Source organism: Stegastes partitus, unplaced genomic scaffold (genome assembly GCF_000690725.1).
Source record: "Stegastes partitus isolate 25-593 unplaced genomic scaffold, Stegastes_partitus-1.0.2 Scaffold1139, whole genome shotgun sequence".
Taxonomy (NCBI): Eukaryota; Metazoa; Chordata; class Actinopteri; family Pomacentridae; genus Stegastes; species Stegastes partitus.
Genome location: NW_007578870.1, coordinates 1 through 19,364, shown reverse-complemented (window position 1 = coordinate 19,364; position 19,364 = coordinate 1). Strand labels below are relative to the sequence as shown.

At 43.8% G+C, this 19,364-nt stretch overlaps 2 protein-coding genes across 3 annotated transcripts; one reads left to right on the top strand and one right to left on the bottom strand.

Moving 5' to 3' along the window:
• Positions 1-1,905: 1,905 nt before the first annotated feature.
• LOC103368283 (GTP-binding protein 1) lies at positions 1,906-10,700 on the top strand. Of its 2 annotated transcripts, XM_008296607.1 has the most exons (13): positions 1,906-2,248; positions 3,846-3,957; positions 4,456-4,636; positions 5,010-5,193; positions 5,539-5,703; positions 6,869-6,992; positions 7,092-7,206; positions 7,284-7,428; positions 7,512-7,694; positions 7,887-8,022; positions 8,268-8,446; positions 9,038-9,199; positions 9,582-10,700. In XM_008296607.1, the coding sequence occupies exons 1-13, from the start codon at positions 2,054-2,056 to the stop codon at positions 9,696-9,698; spliced, it is 1,998 nt and encodes a 665-aa protein (XP_008294829.1). In that variant the 5' UTR covers positions 1,906-2,053; the 3' UTR covers positions 9,699-10,700. The 2 variants fall into 2 exon arrangements, with proteins under 2 accessions (XP_008294829.1, XP_008294830.1); XM_008296608.1 differs by lacking the exon at positions 3,846-3,957 and having other exon boundaries at positions 2,183-2,248.
• A 1,064-nt stretch (positions 10,701-11,764) lies between these two features.
• Positions 11,765-19,264, bottom strand: LOC103368284 (small G protein signaling modulator 3). The gene is made up of 20 exons (XM_008296609.1): positions 19,180-19,264; positions 18,975-19,060; positions 18,794-18,857; positions 18,020-18,231; positions 17,757-17,864; positions 17,342-17,485; positions 17,063-17,258; positions 16,783-16,928; positions 16,331-16,564; positions 15,980-16,162; positions 15,650-15,805; positions 15,509-15,563; positions 15,376-15,425; positions 15,102-15,254; positions 14,940-15,010; positions 14,668-14,716; positions 13,606-13,691; positions 13,391-13,513; positions 13,116-13,176; positions 11,765-12,482 (listed from the first exon to the last, which is right to left on the bottom strand). The coding sequence occupies exons 1-20, from the start codon at positions 19,184-19,186 to the stop codon at positions 12,399-12,401; spliced, it is 2,268 nt and encodes a 755-aa protein (XP_008294831.1). The 5' UTR covers positions 19,187-19,264; the 3' UTR covers positions 11,765-12,398.
• Between the last annotated feature and the right edge of the window lie 100 nt (positions 19,265-19,364).

Below are 19,364 nucleotides of genomic sequence, written 5' to 3'. Positions count from 1 at the left end.
AACAGCTGGCATCTATCAGCGACCCACTGAATTGTCCGAGCAACGGCTTAAAACTGCATTAGCTTCCCGGGGCGCATTCCTCATCACATAATCCACTAAAAGTAATTTAATTTAAAGGTGCTTGATGCATCTAGGAAGCTTCATACTGTATATTACTGTGGCATTTGTGGCAAATGTGGTTCTTGCATCAGAAGTTCATCGTAGCACAGAGAGCGATACGGTTCCTGTTGCCCAAAGACTCAGTCTCAAGACAGTCAGCAGGTCTAATGACACAGAGAGCTTTTGCATAAACAGAGGAAAACACTCACATATCTCCATGGTAATCATAGGCTACAGATATTATAATATTTCATTACACTGGCTATAATTATCAGCATATAAATGATGATCATTGTCATGCTGCACTTATATTAGTAATCGTTTGATTATCAAGCAACATGAACCGAGCAGTAAAACCACATTTATGAATGTTTCTATCTCTAGACACATAGTTAAACATGTTTAAGAGCTTTTACTATAAGTGCTTGATAGGAATTATTAGCCGTACTTCCTGCTTAGACTCTGAGTGAAGTTGATCTGAGTGTTCACTGCCCTGCTGTGGTCACTGTCTGCTACTACAGCATGACGTTAACTTGATTAAATTAAATATATAAGCAGCTTTGGACACAATTATTAAACCACCTGTTGTTCTCTTTCCAAACAACAGTCATAATTGTATCATAGTGGTGAAATAACATCTTCTAAAGGACATGAAAAAGTCTAATAACTCAGTAAATACAGTCAATGATTAGAAAATATGATATATTGGGGCTAAAAGGCTGCCGTAGACACTGTTAAAGACATCGCAGGTGTGTTTTAATGTCTGAAAAGCAGCCTTAGAGGTGAACTCACACTCCTGTAGTATCATGAACCAGTGTTTTATTATCATCATAGAGCAGGAATGTCAAACTCACCTTTGTCACGAGCCACATAAGCATTATGGTTGTGACCGTAAGACTGTATAAATGTGACATACTGTTAAATAACTGTCTCTGCATTTGATTATTATCATTGTTGTTATGTACAAATATTGTGCTTACCTTTACATAAAAGTAGAATATATGTAGGCACACTGCTTTGTTATTATCACATAAATTCTAACATTATATTGCATTAATTTATCAGATTAGGAAACACACATCTGTCATGGGGCTTGACACAAGTGTTATTTCAATCTTCTGAGGACACCAGCAAGGTAACCCTGTATTTTCTGTCTTTAACAGCTCAGAGATTTTCTTAATATGCATTAAGAAAGTGTAAAAACGGAGGAAAAAAATCTAAAAGTTTTGTTATGAGCGTTTATCATTTGTTGTTTTTTTCTTGTACAGGTCACACAGAACATTTTCTGTCCAATTTAATCAGCCTGTAAAGTCAGATCAATCACTGAAAATTAAATCAGTCAGAAATCCATGTTATTATAACACTCTGTCAGAATATATTTATTTTTTTCTTAAGTTATTACTCATTATTGATATGATTTAACATGTGTTGCACGGACAGGACAGGAGGAAAAGTTACAGGAATGTATGAAACTTGATGATATAATTAGATAAAGAGATCTGTACATGTTTTGAGTTGCTGTTACATCAGTATTTCAGCAGTTGCACTGTGATTACAGCAGATTGTGTGTGAGGGTTTGGTCCAACCTGTAATCATATGAACGACCCCCTCCCTGCTATTGGTCCGCTGCTCACATCCCCACAGCGGCTTCAACTCTATTGGTGAGCGGCGGGGAAAAACACACGCTCACCGACGCCTCCTGGTTAATATTGATGAGGACATTCTTATTGTTAAATATCTCTAAATGCGGCACAGTGCATGATAAACCAACATCATGTTATAGTAATGCCAGTTAAAGTGGGCTTTTACCTGTAGGTTAGCTTTGCTGCGGCTAATGCTGGCTAGCTCCCGTTAGCCTGGTAGCGTCTTGTGTCCTGGTTCGCTGTTCGGCTCCAGCCGTCATCACAACAACCCGGACAGCCTGCGAATTTATCACCGCGGAGTTGGCATCGAAATGGCATCGATAGCGGCGCCTCATGAGCCAGGCATCAGCCCGGGCTCCGTGCAGCTCGCCGACGCTTTAGTGCCCGCCAGCATATTCGCTCCGGACCGGGGAGGATGCGGCGACGACACCGGCGACGAGTGCTTCGACGACGGGGACGTGCTCAACGGCGAGCCCGAGGACCGCGGCATCGACTTCACTAGCAAGGTACCGCTAGGCCCTCCCGCTAACGTTAGCATGCTAGCCGCTGCTGGGAATGAATGAATGAATGAAGAAAATAATAATAATGCGTTTATTGCATGTAAACGTGTAATTACAATACATGGCGTATTGTACCACAATGTACCTACCATATGTTTAAATAAATATTAAATATTACTGACTTCTTTGAGTCGGGGCTGCTTTTGCTGACGTTAAATAAAATAGCTAGCTGCGGCTAACGTTAGCTGCTTAGCTCTAGCTGATGCTAACATTAGTTTCACATCCAAACACACTGCAGCATCTATAAGCATATCTGAATTCAATACCACTGATTGAAGCAAGGCCAAGCAACATAACCCTTGCTGTCAAACCAAAAATATTGGCTTGACACAGCCAGTTAAGCCCAATTCACTAACACACAGACTGTTAAAAAAACAACAACAACACAACAAGATAACGTGTTCAGGTCATCCTGCTGCACCAACACCAGCAGATATCTGACTGTCTGCTTAAATGGAGCTGCAGGCCTGTTTTGATCAACTGAAAGCAGCTGTTGAGTACTGAAACTGGTCGGATGAGTAAGTGTTTACCATGTTGTCATCCTGGATGTTTAAATGCAAGAGTGAATGCAATAAAGTTGGTGCATGTCAGGGTCGAGTGACACATTACAGTGTAATTATAGGTCACACAAACAGATTGCACCAGTGTTGCATCAGGGAGGCAGTCCCTTGTTGACTTTGGCTCTTGATGGTGTCATCAGGCTGTCAGCTTCTGATCTTATCTGACGTTATCAATGAACTCATACTTCGATGAGCTCCTGTAGACGATGATGCGCTTCTGGAGCTCCACCAGTTTATTCACACATTTTTAAAAAAAGTTTCCATGTTCTGTCGTAGTAGTAGCACCTTCATAATCAGGTTTTCAAGAGACACGCCTGTACTGTTTATCTTGACAGTGGAAAAAGAAAGTCATTATCTTCACTGTGACCCAAAACGAAACTCAAACCACATTCCCACAATAGCAAGGTTCATTTGTTCCATCTGAGAGCCAAAGTCACTTTAATTCATTCTTTTTGGGGGGATAATTACTTCAAAAAACAAAAAAAACAATGCTTCCACTGTTGTGCTGACAGCAAGTCTTAATTTATTTGTGTTACTTGCTTATTCTTAGCAAACACCCCAAACCAGTTTTGACCGCGGCATAATGGAGCTCTGTGAGTCCGTATCAGCAGGGATCACGGTGCTGCTCATGTGTAACCTTGAGGTGTTTCATGGGAAGGAAGACAGCTGTGTTTGCATGTGAATAGCAGCTTTTGAACTTCCCTTCAGGTTTTTTTTCTTTACCTTTTCACCTGGCTTGCATTCTGAATGTGCAAGCTGAATAAAATGAGAATAAAACTCTGTAGTACAGTCAGAGTCGTGCTCTTGAAAGCAGCCACACCTGATGCAATCCCACCTCAACTTCTCAACGAGGACCGACTGTCGCAGCTTTTTCGGTGGAGGGTTTTCTTTGATTAAACCTAGAATCCCAGAGCAACCATGACTGCAACAATGGTCGATGTTCTCTTTATATTTTCTCTTTTTTCCTCACCGGAACCCAACAGCTGGCACTTGTTAGCCCGAACGGAGAGCAGTATGACTCGTTACTTCGGCAGCTACGGGACAGGATGGAGGAGGGATGTGGAGAGACCATCTATGTGGTTGGGATGGGCTCAGGTGAGAAAATTACAGAGATGCAGTAGTTTATAGATGAAAGTCTCTCTCTCTTTTTTTTTTGTTTAAACCTTTCTCACCTATTTTTTAGTCTCTCGATTAGTTGTGAAATATTAAACTAAGAAAAAACATCCACATTCTCAGATTCCAGCCTCTTAAAGTTGTATATTTTCATTTTTTTAAATCCTCTGTGACATTATAATAGAAATATCTTTTCGTTGTAGACAAAACAAGGCATTCAAGAATGTTGTCTTGGGCTTTGGGAAACACTTTTCACACTTTTTCTGACATTTTGGAAACCAAACAAGTCATCAAATAGTCGAGACAGTGTAAAGATAACAAATGAAGTCCATTGGTTTCTCACTGGGGAAATTTAAATTTCACAGCAGCTTGTAGTAGCAGGACAAGAATTACAAAAGCACAACAAGGCTAAAACAAAAATTTATTAAAGACAAGTGCCACATCAGTTTATAACAAATCCCCCGTTGTTGTCCTCTGTAGATGGTGGCGACTGGGGTCTGGATGAGAAAGACATGGAGGCTTCGGTCGCCACCGTTCGCTCCATGTGTGAGCAACTGGACGCCGACCTGATCACGCTGCGAGAGCGCAACGAGGCCGCCGGTTTGGTGCGTGACTATCTGATCCGGAGGCGTGTGGGTGAGCTGGACTTCCTGGAGGTCAGGTGAGCTGTCATGGGGTCACGGTTGCTGTCCGTTAGCAATGCCAGAGGTTTCCTCTGGGTTTCTGAAATGCCTGGGCGCTGTGTGTTTAGAAGGGAAGGTCATTTCTACAGTAAAGAAAGGGGCTTATAAGGGTTGGACAGACTGTAAAACCTGTTAAACCAGTTGTAAAACCAGTTAAGGTGCTCTTAAGAAGGTTTTTCCATCGTTCTTCCATCTCCATCACTGGGCAAAGTAACACTTCAATAACGACATCGTGTTTTATGCCTAATTAAAACAATTAAAGGCCTTTAAACGCTGACCATCATTGGCTACTGAAAGCCACGCCTTCTTGCTACACTTTAGATGACATTTCGCTCCTCCTGTGTCCCTCAGGGTTGCGGTAGTCGGGAACGTGGATGCCGGTAAGAGCACCCTGCTGGGAGTGTTGACACACGGCGAGCTGGACAACGGCAGAGGCTTCGCTCGCCAGAAACTTTTCAGACACAAGCATGAGATGGAGAGCGGCAGGACCAGCAGCGTGGGCAACGACATCCTGGGCTTTGACCAGGAGGGGCAGGTGAGGTCTAGCGGCTGCAGTCAGTCGTAAAGAAGCGTAATTCTTAAAGCTCAGTGAGGGTTTGTGCGATTAGTTTTTGTGCTATAGTATGAGGTACTGAACTGTGAAGCAGGTGCAGCTCTTAAGAGAGAGAAATTTAATTGCAATATAGAGGATAGATCAGAAAAATCCTCTTCAATGTACTGGAGGAAAAGCTCAAGGTTTGGAAGGCTGTACTTTTAGTGTATAATAGATGTAAAATATCTCCTATGTGAAGTGAATATGGTTCTTGTACTTAAATGTTCTCTCGGTAGAACGTGTGGCTGCTGTGTGTGCGTATTGTTCATGGTACCTGCCTGTCTCCAGGTGGTGAACAAACCAGACAGCCACGGAGGAAGCCTGGACTGGACCAAAATCTGCGAGAAGTCCTCCAAAGTCATCACCTTCATAGACTTGGCCGGCCATGAGAAATACCTGAAGACCACCGTGTTTGGGATGACGGGACACCTTCCAGACTTCTGCATGCTCATGGTCAGTGAGCGGGAAAAGGAAGGGACAAGAGATGATGTACAAGCGGACATATAAATCCTGATTGGGTGCCACATGTAAAAGAAATCCGGATCTATCAGTGCTGTCATGATATCTGCCTGAATATATTAAAACAATAACCACAACAAAAACCTTAAACATCAGGCAGCATAATGGAATAATATACGGCAACATGGAACTTAAAATAGGTTGTCTTTCTTATGAATTAAAAAACAAAAAAGAACAAACAAACAACACAGCAGCAGTTGTGAAATGAAGCCATAAAACAGCAGGAGGGAATTGTTGTCCTATGGTGTGATCGTACATTTTAATATCTATGAGGACTTGAGGAAACCATCGTTAAAATCAGCTTCTCACATGCTCACACCCCTCCACTGTAACACATCACACTGCTGCTTGTCAAAGTGTGTGTGAGCTGTACTTTAGTGCACATTTCAGTCACCCACTTTTTCTGCAGGAATTTAATTAACCATTTGTAACTGGTGTCATTGAGCTTCAAACGCCTGATTATTAGCTGCTTACAAGCTACGATGAAGTACGTTTCACTGATGTGAACGCTGAATTTCCATACAGAGATATTGATGAGTCGACAGTTATTATTGACAAGTTTGTTTGTCAATAATAAAGCCGCTCGTTTGATTTATATGGAGGGCCTGGAGGTGATTTAATCCGTCATATTGACTAACCCGTTACTTTATATTCTTTGAACAAGTCAGCATTTGGTGAAACATCAGTTCCAGGCAGGTTTACGGTGTCCGTTGACCCGCCCTGATTGTGGGCTGTAGGAGAAATAATGCCACATTTTGATTTGTGAGTCGTCAGCATGCTGACCGAGCTTCTCGTTTTATCATCATGAGAGCTGCAGCTGCTTATCAGAGAAGGAGAAAAGCGGTTGGCACACCCACTACTCCTGCAGAGAGTGAAGCAGAGTGCTGCACACAGTCCTGCTGCTGCTGAAGCTGTCATTCTGTCAGTGCAGCTGCTAATGAGAAGGGGAGAAGTGTTGTTTTAAGGTGTACAGCGCAGCGCTAAAGCTGAATACTTAAAGTTACTCATTTTACTGCCTATCAGAACGTGAAACAAGGACGATATGCATTGTATTCCATGAATGTAGAGGAATCACGTGTTCTCTTCCCTTCCTCTCCAGGTGGGCAGTAACGCAGGTATCGTAGGGATGACCAAAGAGCACCTGGGCCTGGCTTTAGCTCTCAATGTGCCTGTGTTTGTCGTGGTAACCAAGATCGACATGTGTCCAGCCAACATCCTGCAAGGTCAGTCCCCTGAAGCTCTCTGTTCTGTTCTATACGGTGAACCTCGTGTTGATATGTTGGCTAATATGCAGTTTTTTAATGTTTGCTTTCCTCTACCAGAGACCCTGAAGCTGCTCCAGAGGTTACTGAAGTCGCCGGGCTGCAGGAAGATTCCCGTTCTGGTGCAGAACAAGGACGACGTCATAGTCACGGCTTCGAACTTCAGCTCAGAGAGGTGCTAGGTCTGCTCCAGCCAGATTTACAGACAGAGTGGAAGTGCATCCTTGTAACCTGGGTGTTGTGTCCCTCCAGGATGTGCCCCATCTTTCAAATCTCCAACGTGACTGGAGAGAACATGGACCTGCTGAAGATGTTCCTCAACCTGCTGTCCTCCAGGACATCCTACCGCGACGACCAGCCCGCCGAGTTTCAGATAGACGACACCTACTCTGTGCCGGTACTTAATGGAAAAGCTCCCGTCTCTAAATGTGTTTTACTGTGTGAACTAAATACAAACCTTAACGCCTGTTTGTGCCCCAGGGGGTGGGAACTGTAGTGTCAGGAACTACTTTACGTGGACTCATACGTCTGAACGACACCATGCTGCTGGGGCCGGACCCTCTCGGGAGCTTCATCCCCATCGCTGTCAAATCAATCCACCGCAAGAGAATGCCTGTGAAGGAAGTTAGAGGAGGTCAGACTGCGTCGTTTGCTCTCAAAAAGGTAGGAGGGAGTTCTGCAGTAGCACCTAGTGGAGATGTCTGGGATTGCATTTAGAGCAGCTGCTCATTGGGTGAAAACCACATTGTGTTGTTTTTAGGGGAGGTTCTGTATCAGCAGCAAGGCTTTAACAATGAACTTGAGAACTGATTCCTCCTACCTCTGTGTCTCTTCTGTTTTTTTTGCTCCTCCTAGATCAAGCGATCGTCCATAAGGAAAGGCATGGTGATGGTGTCCCCGAGGTTAAGCCCGCAGGCGACCTGGGAGTTTGAGGCCGAGATCCTGGTGCTGCATCATCCCACCACGATATCCCCCAGATACCAGGCCATGGGTGGGTAACAGAGGCAGATACATGTGCAGAAAGAACAAGCTCGAGGTGTTTCTGTTGCAGCTTTATGGTGAAGACCAGACATTTGAGTGTCTGGAAGTTCTGTAGATGTTACTCGGATAATGTGCAATTTCTACACAATCACTGATAGAAGTACAGCAGAGCCTCACCCAGTCACGCAGTAATTAACTGTGCATATTTCAGTTTCTCATTTTTCCAATTTTTCCCTCCCTCCCCCCCCCGCTCAGTCCACTGTGGCAGCATCAGGCAGACGGCCACCATCCTGTCCATGAACAGAGACTGCTTACGGACAGGAGACAAGGCTTCGGTCCATTTCCGCTTCATCAAGACGCCCGAGTACCTGCACTGCGACCAGAGGCTGGTGTTCAGAGAGGGGCGCACCAAGGCTGTGGGGACCATCACTAAGGTAGCTGGACCAAGTTTACACTGAGATGTTCGCACAATGAAATGACACATCCTGTTCAGAGATGTTCTCCTGCCAGGTTGCCCAGCTCTCATCGCTAAAAAATAGTCTCTGGACAGTTTCTACGTAGGGAAAGTATAAGAGAAAACTAAGAAGGCTTCTTATAATATTTATCAAGAATACCAGCTGTTACAGAATGCTATAGGTTAAAAGTCATAATAGTTGGGCATTTAATAGGAGTAGAATATTTGTAAAAAAAAAAAAACAATCCTGGGTAAACATCAGCAGAAAAGAATTAAAATGAATCATATGCCTTCCTGATTTTTTCCACCTTTCTATATACACATTTCTTTTACAGCTTTTTTGTGCAGATAGGAGCTCAAATGTAGCATTTCAGACAGTGTGTGAAAAGATCAATGTACAGAAAAATATTTAGTATTTTTAACCCCTTTAAACCTGCAAATGTGCCTTATTAGGGCTCTTTATTAAAGAATTCCTGATGTTCGTGAGACTTTAACTCCAGACATGACTTCAGACTGAGATGTAGAACTTCTTGTATTATTTCACAACTAGCTCCTTTTTTTTTTTCTCCAGCTGTTGCAATCCACCAATAACATGCCATCAAACTCCAAACCTCCACAAATCAAAATGCAGTCTACAAAAAAGGCACCGCTCCGAAAAGAGGACGGCACCGTGGCAGCCGGCGACGACGCGGCGACGATAGCACAGCCAGCGGGCCCCAACACGACACAGCCGGTGAGTCACCAGTCGACAAATAAAGCCGAAAACATACGGCGTTGTGCAAATTGTGCGTGGTTGTGCTCTTCCTGTGTTTCTCTGGATTTCCTGCCTCTTGCTGGGTACTTGCACTAACGCTGCTTTTCCTTTCTAACTCTGACTTCTTTCATCTAACTTGCGCATCACTCCTTTGCACTCTCGCCCTCTCTTCTGCTTGCCTCTGAAGGGAGAGGGAGATGATGACCCTCAAATAAAGGAGGGCAACAAAGAGAACAAGGTAAACCGTGTTGAGAGTTGCGAGGATGGCGTTTGATGAAGCGAGCTTGTGGTGCCTCGTTTTTTTGAGAAGCGTGTTTCTGAGCAGGCGAGGCCTCATCGAGTCTTTTCTCTCCTCTTGCAGCCAAAGTCCGGGGGTGGTGGACGGAGACGGGGCGGCCAGAGGCACAAAGGAAAAGGCCAGAACAGCAGCACCAACTCGACAGCGGCGCCGTCCTCGTCGGGGATAGGAAACTGCTGAATCGCCCTCTCGTCCCGCCTCCCCGCCCCGCCCAGTGCAGACCTCCCTTCTCGATCACTCCACCAAGTGTCTTCATTCCACAAACCATTAAGGATACACGTGTTCGGAGCGAGACACACTCCTCAGTCTTACTACTCCTTGCCTTTTTACACCAGGTCATATAGTTTTTATTTTTTAAAAAAAGGGAACACAACAGGGGGGTATGCGTCACACCAAAAGCATACACCTTTTTATGCATTTTATCGTCAGCTGCCTTTACTACTCCCGAGTGGTTCTGGGTGACAGAAAGCAGTGTGGGCTTTTGAGGTTAGCCTCACTCAGGATGTTGATTTTATTTAATTTTGTCTCTCCAGCTCAGGGGAGGGAAGGCAAGACAAAAAGGGGTCCAATACCAATACGAGCAGCTATCAAGTGAAACTCCCCCCCACGCATTCCCTGTGTATTTGCAATGATAAGACAGTTGTACTATTTATACCGCATATGTAAATTAGCTGTTAGTCGTACCGATTGGAAAGATGCCGTTGTACAAAAAAAATGTATGCAAATCACAAATGAATGTAGCAGAGGGCACATTTAAAATTCTAGATATATGGAAAATGTATAAAAAGAAAAAAAAAAGGTGTTGCATTTTATAATTGTCAGTTATTTATTTGGCATACATGCATAACATTTACTCCTGGATGGTGGGAATCTCTCCACCTACTCTCTCACTCGCGCTCTTAGATTCAGCAGTATCCGTCACGCTTCCATCGTCAGTCCATGTACAAACCGTATAGTACAAACACAGCACACACACACACACACACACACACGTCGTCACTCCAGCAGCTGCTAATGATTATAAGACATGCCGTACTACTTGTAACTCTAGTACTTCATGCGTTATGGCCTGTCGCTGTTACCATGTTGTGACATTTTAAAACACTTTGCCACAAAATAATAATAATAATAAAAAAAAAAAACAACCCCAGACCATGAATAAACACACTTTACTGAACTTTTCAACAGTGCTGCTTATTTATGTGCATTTTTCCTCTTAATCTCACTACATGTGACGCGAGTGAAAACACATTTGGAATGATTCGACAGCAGGAGGGACGGGTTCAGCGTGTTGTCAGTTTATATACAGGAGAGTGCTGAGGTTTCATCAGTAGTGTCATACGTCACAGGTGGGAAGTCGTCTCTGAGCAGACACCAGAAGCTTCAAGTTTGATAGAACAGCTACAGTCAAGGAAACCCAGAAACCGAGTTGGTTTTGTTTTCTGCACACAGGAGAATTACACATACTAGTGGAAGTAAAAAACAAACCTTAACTGAAATTACAGTTAAAGATGGAATCAGCTTGGCAGGAGTAACAACCGAAACAACAACAGCGCTGTCCGAAAAACAAAATGTCCTAAAAAATATAACAAGCAAACATCATTTCTTGTTGAGGAATATCAATATAATATAAAGTCGTCCTCAGATGTATTCACAACCTCCCATTAAAGACTGGAAAACATCACTGAAATAAGCTGAAATTGACAAAAGTAATAATAAATAAAAATTTAATGAACACCATGACGTTGCTTTGGAATTGTGGTTCAACAGAAATATTAAAAAAAAAATAAGCAAACAAGCATGATGGGAGCCATAAACTAACATGTAGCTGAACAACCCTCTGAGCCAATCACTGCCATCATCAGGTGTTTCCTGTAACTCTCAGTCAGACTTGTGCACCTGTTGACAGGTATTCTGGACCACTGCTCATCAGCAAAGTGCTACAATTAGACAGTTTTGTTTTTTTAAATTATCCCTTTCAACCACAATTCAAAAGCAACGTCTTATTTCACTAAATTATAATTTAGCAAATTTTTATTTATTATTACTTTTTTCAGTTTCTAGTTATTTGAGTGACTGTTGTGAGTTTTTCTTTAATGGAAGGTTGTGAATACGTTTGAGGACGACTGTAGCTTCTGTTTTCGTATGTAAATGCACTTTGAAGTCTGCTTTAACCTGCGACGGGACATTTAGTGAAAACAAACTAATGTGTTTATATACAAAAAGAACCAAAACATTACAAGTTATAGATTATATATATATATATATATTTTGTAACATGTATTTATGTAACACAAATCATCTGCTTCATGTACATCATATCTTACAAGTGCAGGCTGTTGGCTACCACTGTGTCGGGGTAGCACACTTACTCCATCGCAACCTGAAAAAGGCTTTACTCGGCATGTGCAACGTGAGTGTTTCATGAAATAAGATTATGGAGTTCAGGATGTTGAGGTAAGCACCATTCCTCTCAAAAATAGTGTGGAACTTTACAGCTTCATGTGCAGGAATGTTCTATTTTTTTGGTCTTTAAATTTGGGGACTTTACAGAAACGTCTCCCGGGACTCTGAATACCCAAGAAGGAATACTTACAGTTTGGACACAACTTGTACAGGTACAGACTATTCTGTACTACAGGAGTGCTTCACATGTCGTTTATTGAACCTTGTAGTGAAACTCCGACACTAGTATGCACAAAAAAAATAAAGTATGCACTACAATGTACACATGCTTCAGCACACACAAGCCAGTTGCACTTCATGATGGGTTTCAGTCATTACTTTTGGGTGTTACCATTCTCCAAAGATGACAGTCCTTTAGCCGACGTAACAAAAAGGTGAGGAAACATCAAATCTACAGGAACACTGGGGAGGATTCTAGCCGTCTATGTCCCAGCTGAAGAGGTGATGTTTCACCAGCATGTCCTGCACTCCTTCTTTGAGCGGCTTCTGCTCCTTCTCCTGGGAAACGGATGAAACGTGGAAAGGCTTTTACTTAAAGGCAAAAATCAATAGTGCATTACACAGAGCAGCTCCGCCGCACGGTTTTAACCTTCTGACCAAACGCCAATGAGACATTTCTGAAAAAGGAGGGACTTTTTCTGACGATGCAAGAAAATGCTTTGACATCTGGAGTCTGGCCAGAGGTTTTTAGTTTTCTGTCATGTGGTAACTAATGATGTGCACTGGACTCGTTACAGCAGAAAAAGCACAGGCATTATCAGGGATTTTCTCTATTCTAGCGAAGACAGGAGCAGCTACAGGGATTTAACCATCACGTCAACGTGTATTAAAGACCTACAGGAAGCAGGGCGATCCTACCAGCTTTTCCTTTTAAAACTCAATCCAAACAGGAAGCGTGCAACAAGGTAACTAAATCTGAACAGCGAAGGCGTCTAACTCGTGACTACAGTGCCGACGGTCTCGTCACGTTACCTAGATGTCCCAACTAAAGAGGTGATGCTGAACCAGCACATCCATAACTTCCGCTTTCTGAATAGGAGATTTCTGAAACGGCATAAAGTCATAAAGTTGTTCTCTCCTGAGTTCTAACATGTTGTTTTCGATTAGTCACACTTGATCTCCTCGGCTCACCTCTTTCTTGTCGGGTAGCTCGCAATCTTGGGAGAGACTGAAGGCAAACTTTGATAGGACCCTGAGAAGACAGAAAGCAGTGGTTATTGTTAGTTTTATTGGCCTGATTGTGTGTCCTCATTAACACACAACTTGCCTTTTTGTTTATTTTTTGTTCTTTATGGCTCTTTGACACATTCTTTGATATTTTCACTGCTGAATTCTGGATGGTAAATGTGGAAAATAGTGGTTGAAAGCAGTTTAACCTCCTTAATTTGTAAGGTGGGTTTTCTTACCTGAGCTCACACTTGATCTGCACCCATCCAGGACTACGGAGGAACGACCACGGGTGATACCATTTCTCCACGGCAGCCATGCTGGAGCACAACACCTCCAACCACAGGTGCAGCACCTGTTCACTGGAGAGACGGGCATGTTAGGAAACAGGCCTGACAAAGCGAGCGCGTTTACTCGCAGAACTGAACGGTCTGATCACTTGAAGAAAACTTACTTGAGGCCGACGCAGACGAGCGATCTGAATTTGACGTCCATCTGAGCGTGTGCCGAGTCGTGGCTCATGTTGACCGACTGCACCGCCTGGGAAGAGCCAACAGAGGGCGCTCGTGGGTTTCCTACTTTTGTTCATTGCTTCAGGCTCAAGGTAATCCAGGCCTCATTAAAGTGACAAGACTGGTATACTTATGACTGGAGGTCATAAATAACTGAGAACATCGTAGGCTGCAGGTCAGGCTGGAAGCCATAGTGCCAAATTTGGACTTATTGCTTTGATGTATGTATTTTGTTTGGTTGTTGGCATCATATCTTATAATGTGGCCGCCATCAGACTCCAGTGTGAACTGGTCATTGCACAAAACAACAAGAACAAAGATGTCACATGAAACTTGTGAACACATTAAGTCAGCTGATGTGCAGTGGAAGCCGGCGAATTTGTGAGTGACATTTGTAATTATGGCTTCTTTTTTTTTTGGTCTGGAAAGGACTTCACTCAAACAGATTTTGGCTAAAATATCAGGATGTCAGAGATTACTTTTAATGGAAAACAGTTTATAGTACAGTAAGAGTTTTCAAGTAGTGACTAATCGTTAGATTTTTGTTCTAAGTCACTCTTTGTGCTTTAGGAATTAAAAGCTAACAGAATTTATCCAAGTCGATCGGAAACATCTCCGACTTTTGGCATCGGTGTCCCATCATTCCCCAAGAATCATCCAGATGAAGTTTGATGCTGCCACGGCAATTTGCTGATGAAAGTAATCTTGTGTCTGTCAACAACTCTCCACAAAACTCTCCTGGTAAAACACTGAGTTCAGATATTCAGATTACACTGCAAAGAAAAATCATAGCTGTATCTGATTTTAGTAGCTCATTTTGAAGTGTTCACACTGGTATATAAAAAACAGATCTGTGTCACATGTGAGCAACAAGTAAATGTATTTTTCAAAACATTTGGGCCATTTTGCCTGAAGTCTGAACGTAACCTTCAGATTCATTCCTACATTTATGAGAGCTAAAATGACTTTTTCCCCCCAAACAAGTAGATTAAATGTGTACTCACTCTGTATAGCAGCTCCTCTGGTGTTAGAACTTTCCCATCTTCATCCAACCTGTTAAATACCAAAGATAATGAGCTGCTACTTATGACAGTGTACTGCTAGAAACTCTCTCATAAATGCAGACAACAATGAGATCCTTATTTATTTTCCTAGCGGGAGGTAAACATCTCATCTTGGTTTCCATCCATTGCAAATCGAGCACATTAAATTCTTGACTGAGCAGAAATTTAGACAAAACAAAAAAACCCCACAAAGACACTGTGTGCGTTTGTACCTGTAGGTTTTACACAGCACCAGTCTCGAGTAGACCGAGTTGAAGTCCCTCTCGACCTCCCTACTGGCTGCCTGAAAGGGAAGCAGAAAGAGAATGATGTTGGAAATTGATGCGAACTGTGTGAACCGCGGTGCCATGATGAATTATAACAAGCTCTCCCACCTCCTCGATGAATAGCCACGGGTGACAGGGCCCTCCCAGTATAGACGGCTTCTTGAGACCGTGCTGAAAGATGGCTTTCAGAGCTGGACACAAAGTGCCTCTGGCCAGATCCGTCACCGCCTCTGTCACGGAGTCATCACCTGCTAGTGAGTACTGGGGACAGACACGACAGCCGGTGTTGAATTAATGCTCAAGGCTTACAAATAATACATGACACAGCAAGAAACATTTGCTGCGCGACTCAGACGATTTAAAAATGTAAATGCGTCGGCACCTCTTTGCTTCTTTCGTCTAGAATCTCCACGAACTTTGCTGGAAACCAACCTGTCACAAACAGAAAATGCATCTTGTGAAACAAACGATAAAACAAATAACTGATCCAAACAGCAGCAACTGAGAGCACACACCTCTGAGGCCGTTGAGCTCACCGACCCAGCAGTGCTCATCTTTTTGTGAGATGATCTGAGGAGAAAGATAAAAATGAGTGAAGGTGACATGTGGGTGTAAACGATGAGACGCGTTCTGTTTGTGTGTAAACAGCGACTCACGGTGATGATGTCGTTCTTCCTGAAGCCCAATTCATCGTCGTCGTGGCGCTCAAAGTCCAGCAACGCCTTCGCCCGTCTTCGCCGGTTTCGAGACACCACGAGAAAGTTCTCGTGATCTCGCTGGTGGCTCTCCATGGAGTAGTCTGGAGTCAGGTCCTGGAGAGACGAGTGAGGTCAGAATTAATGGGGGTATCTACAGTAAATGGATCACACATTTAAGAGCTAAACCATTTGGGCTGATATGCCAGCAAATGAGAGAATCCCTCCTCTTATTTTTTAGCTGGTTCATAGTTGACAATACGATAGAAACACTGCAGTGTGTGAACCCACGGTGCTGGAGTGACGCGGGTCCAGGCAGTGGAAGTGCTCTGCAGTGCGAGCTATGGCTTCTCTCAGGGCAGCCACCAACTCTGTCTGCTTAATGTTCTTTGACTTCAGCGCTTCTGCCTCGTCCTCCCCAAACAGCAAGGAGCTCAGGGTGGATTTCCTGCGCAGAGACTGTCTCCTCACCACCTGAACGTATACGAACACGGGATGAATACTTTGCTCTTTTTATCAAAAGCTTTAAGAGTAGACACGTACACCTCCAAAGCTAAAACACACACTACATCATTTGTTTAGCCTCTGACAAAATAACCGACATTTCAGCACATTAGCTTTGCAAAGACCAAAGCAACTGACCTTGTTGAGGTTAGTGTTGAGCGTTGTGTTGTTCCCATTGTTGAGCTGCGCCTGTTCATTCAGTATATAGGCGAGATGTTTGTGTCGGTGAGCCTCCAGAGTTTCCTGGGAAAGCGTCCCTGCTAGCCTCATCGCCTCCCCGAGAACCGCCGGCCCGTCTTTCAGCTGGCTCGGCAAGTCTGACAGAGTGTTGAAAATGGATGCGGAGTTCTCCGACGACACGAGCTCCTCCTCCTGGAGTCAGGAAGCGAATTTCAGTGGTAAGAATCATCGGTGTGGGGATGGTTTCTGTTCTGACATTACTTCCTCATCATCCATAAAAAAAATCTAATATGCGGCTTCACAAACTGAGTGACTGAGACAACAAAATAACTATGAAGCATCTCAGCATTTTGTAAATTATAATCAGCCTGTAGATTAAGATTGAGGAACATAGGTTTGGGAGCAGCTACCTTAATCTTGAGCATGCCCAGTGTGACCTGGAAGAGCACCAGTGAGCCTTGATAGAAGAGCAGATCCCAGATCCTGAGGAGCAGACGGATGTCCACCACGCTGGCAAACGACGTGAGGAACCAGTGCAGCGTGATCAGCGACAACTCTGGAGAAGGAGGATGTTATATGCAATAAGTTGGTATGCAATTCAATTCAGACGTTGTAATTCACCAAAACATGTCAGATTAATTTTTTTTTGTTAACATCTATCAACTCCCCACCATCCTTCCTGATCAGTACCTATGTCGTGCTCCTGCAGGAGGCGGTCGAGGGCCGGCAGGTACTGAACGATGAGCTGACGGAGAACCCTCTGGTCCGTTTGGACGCCCAGCAGAGTGGAGGAGAAGTAGGACGGAGGAAGCAGGTCTTCGATGAGGGCGCACATCATCCACAGCGCGTCCTCCTCCTCGAGGAAGAGCAGCAGACAGGACACCACCTGGAAGATGGGAAGAGTAAAAAGGAGGTGTTACAACAAGTACACAGTGTTAAGAAACTGCAGGTGAGAGTGAACTTACTCACCATGCCAGTGCCCTGACAGTAGCCGATGTCTGGGTAGAGCCAGGCCAGGCCTCTCAGGACCCGTCTCAGTCGTGGCACTCCAACACTGGCCAGATTACTGAAACACGCGTTGGTTGGCATCGTCCGTAACAGGTCCTTCTCTATCTGAGGGACACAGGTGAACAATGGATGATTATTTTAAAGAAGACTAAGGACGAATAGGGAGAGGAGGTAGAGGGAAAAATATAAAAATTGCAATGTGAGGAGCCCATTCCTACCAATCTAATCTCTAGAATGTATTTAGTTTTAATCAGTTGTAAGTGAAAGTAATTATTTCTGAATATGTTAACGTCGATTCTTGGACTTCCGACAGTACTATTTGTACCTTAACAGCTATCAAATACGTTTTTTGTGCACAGATGTCTGGGGTTTTTACCTGTTTAGCTGTAGAGGTGTCATCATTAGAGCTGTTCTTGATGATTTCTCTGTAGGAGATCTCAGAGGTCCTCTTCTTTTGCAGCGCTCCAGACAGACGCATCCAGAGCTAACAGAGAGAGCATCATTAAAATTTATTTTGCATCCTTGGAGACAGAAACAGCTTTCATTCTCATTCAGTGATTCTTTTTTTGCAACAAAAAACAACACTGCGTCCCACTTGGAGGCAATGCTACAAGCCGTTCTGTGTGATGCTCTGGTTACCTGTGGCCTCATGCTGTGAGGTATTCCACCTAGAACCAGGGAGCGCAGGCGCTCTGAGCGTGGAAGGACGGGATCGATGAGCTCCCAGGTCAGGTCTCCCACCGTGTGGTTGTGGGTGAACTCCAGGTGGGCTTGCCAGCGCAGTCGCTGCTGGGGGTCTTCACGCTGGGGGGACCCCTCGATGCCCAGACAGGACTTGGGCTCTTCCCCATCTGGGAGAAGATAACAGATCCGGCTTTAGCAGTGTTTGTCTTTACATTAACGCTGGTCAGTACCAAGCACCTTCTTAAATTAAGAAAGATGGAAAAGTGAATAAAATTGAGTTGAAATTTGAGTGTAAGCTAGCATGATGGAGGCATGGCAGCAAAGAGGAACATTATTTAGAAAGTGAAAACACACGAGGAAGTGGTTAAAACCAAAATCAGAACTCCCCTAATTGAAGGCATGCACTGTACTCGTTATGTGAATGTTGACGCAAAAACAAAAGGCAGCATTAAAGCTGTCGACAATTAGATGAATTTCGAAAATAAGCTGCTGCCTGACGGAACATTGGGTGATTTAATAACGGAGAGGGAGGCTGGAAAACAGAAAAAAAAACAAACACTAATGCTTCAACTGAAGTCGGCATGGAAAAAAAAAATTAAAAAAGTGAGAGAGCAACTCTGAAGTCACATGCAACGTGTGATCGGTGTGTGTGTAGCATCTATCCCCAGATCTCCACTGAGATTCAGAAACTGTAGCAGTGTTTAAAAAGTGTGTGTCTGAACAAAATACCCTCGGTGTCGATTCTGAAGCCGAACTCATCGTACTGGAGCTCAGGCTGCTCTGAGGAGTCCTTCTGTAGAGACATTAAAAAAAAAAGCAGATATCAGTGTAACATGAAAACATTTTGCAGATGTGTCACAGCGCGTAAATCGTATTTTCTTTATGATAATATATAAACGTATATTCTCACTTGATGGTACTTGGCCAGAATGTCCTGCGGCCACATGCTTGGGGTGAGAGCAGAGAAAGGCCCACCAGGGGCTGGTGTGTAGGTGCCTGACGCAAGAAGAATCACACATTAGCAACAGAAAAACACAGTATAATGCATTAAAAGCCTCTACGAAGGGCCTTGTATTTAGACCCTGTGTTAAAATGTAAACTTAGCGAATCTCTACCTGACATTTTGTTGATGGAGTGAATGGCTTCAGTGTGCAGAGATTGCAGTCACTCTGGAGAAAGCAGGTCAGCTGATAGTCACTCTGCAGAAAAGAACAAACACAGGAAGAGAAGAAGTTGGTAATTTAATATTCGGTTCATCCAAACAGCGAGTAGACGCGTCCTTCAGAAAGACACGAGTGAC

What these genes read in the sequence shown, in the direction of transcription:
- LOC103368284 (XM_008296609.1), bottom strand. An exon ending in TTCTGGCCAAGTACCATCAA is followed by an intron (nt 18,858 to 18,974) that starts GTGAGAATATAC and finishes ATGTCTCTACAG; the next exon opens with AAGGACTCCTCAGAGCAGCC. An exon ending in ACTGTCAGGGCACTGGCATG is followed by an intron (nt 17,259 to 17,341) that starts GTGAGTAAGTTC and finishes CCCATCTTCCAG; the next exon opens with GTGGTGTCCTGTCTGCTGCT.
- LOC103368283 (XM_008296607.1), top strand. Translation starts at nt 2,054, where the DNA reads ATGGCATCGATAGCGGCGCCTCATGAGCCAGGCATCAGCCCGGGCTCC. An exon ending in GCTTTGACCAGGAGGGGCAG is followed by an intron (nt 5,194 to 5,538) that starts GTGAGGTCTAGC and finishes GCCTGTCTCCAG; the next exon opens with GTGGTGAACAAACCAGACAG. An exon ending in ACGACACCTACTCTGTGCCG is followed by an intron (nt 7,429 to 7,511) that starts GTACTTAATGGA and finishes TTTGTGCCCCAG; the next exon opens with GGGGTGGGAACTGTAGTGTC.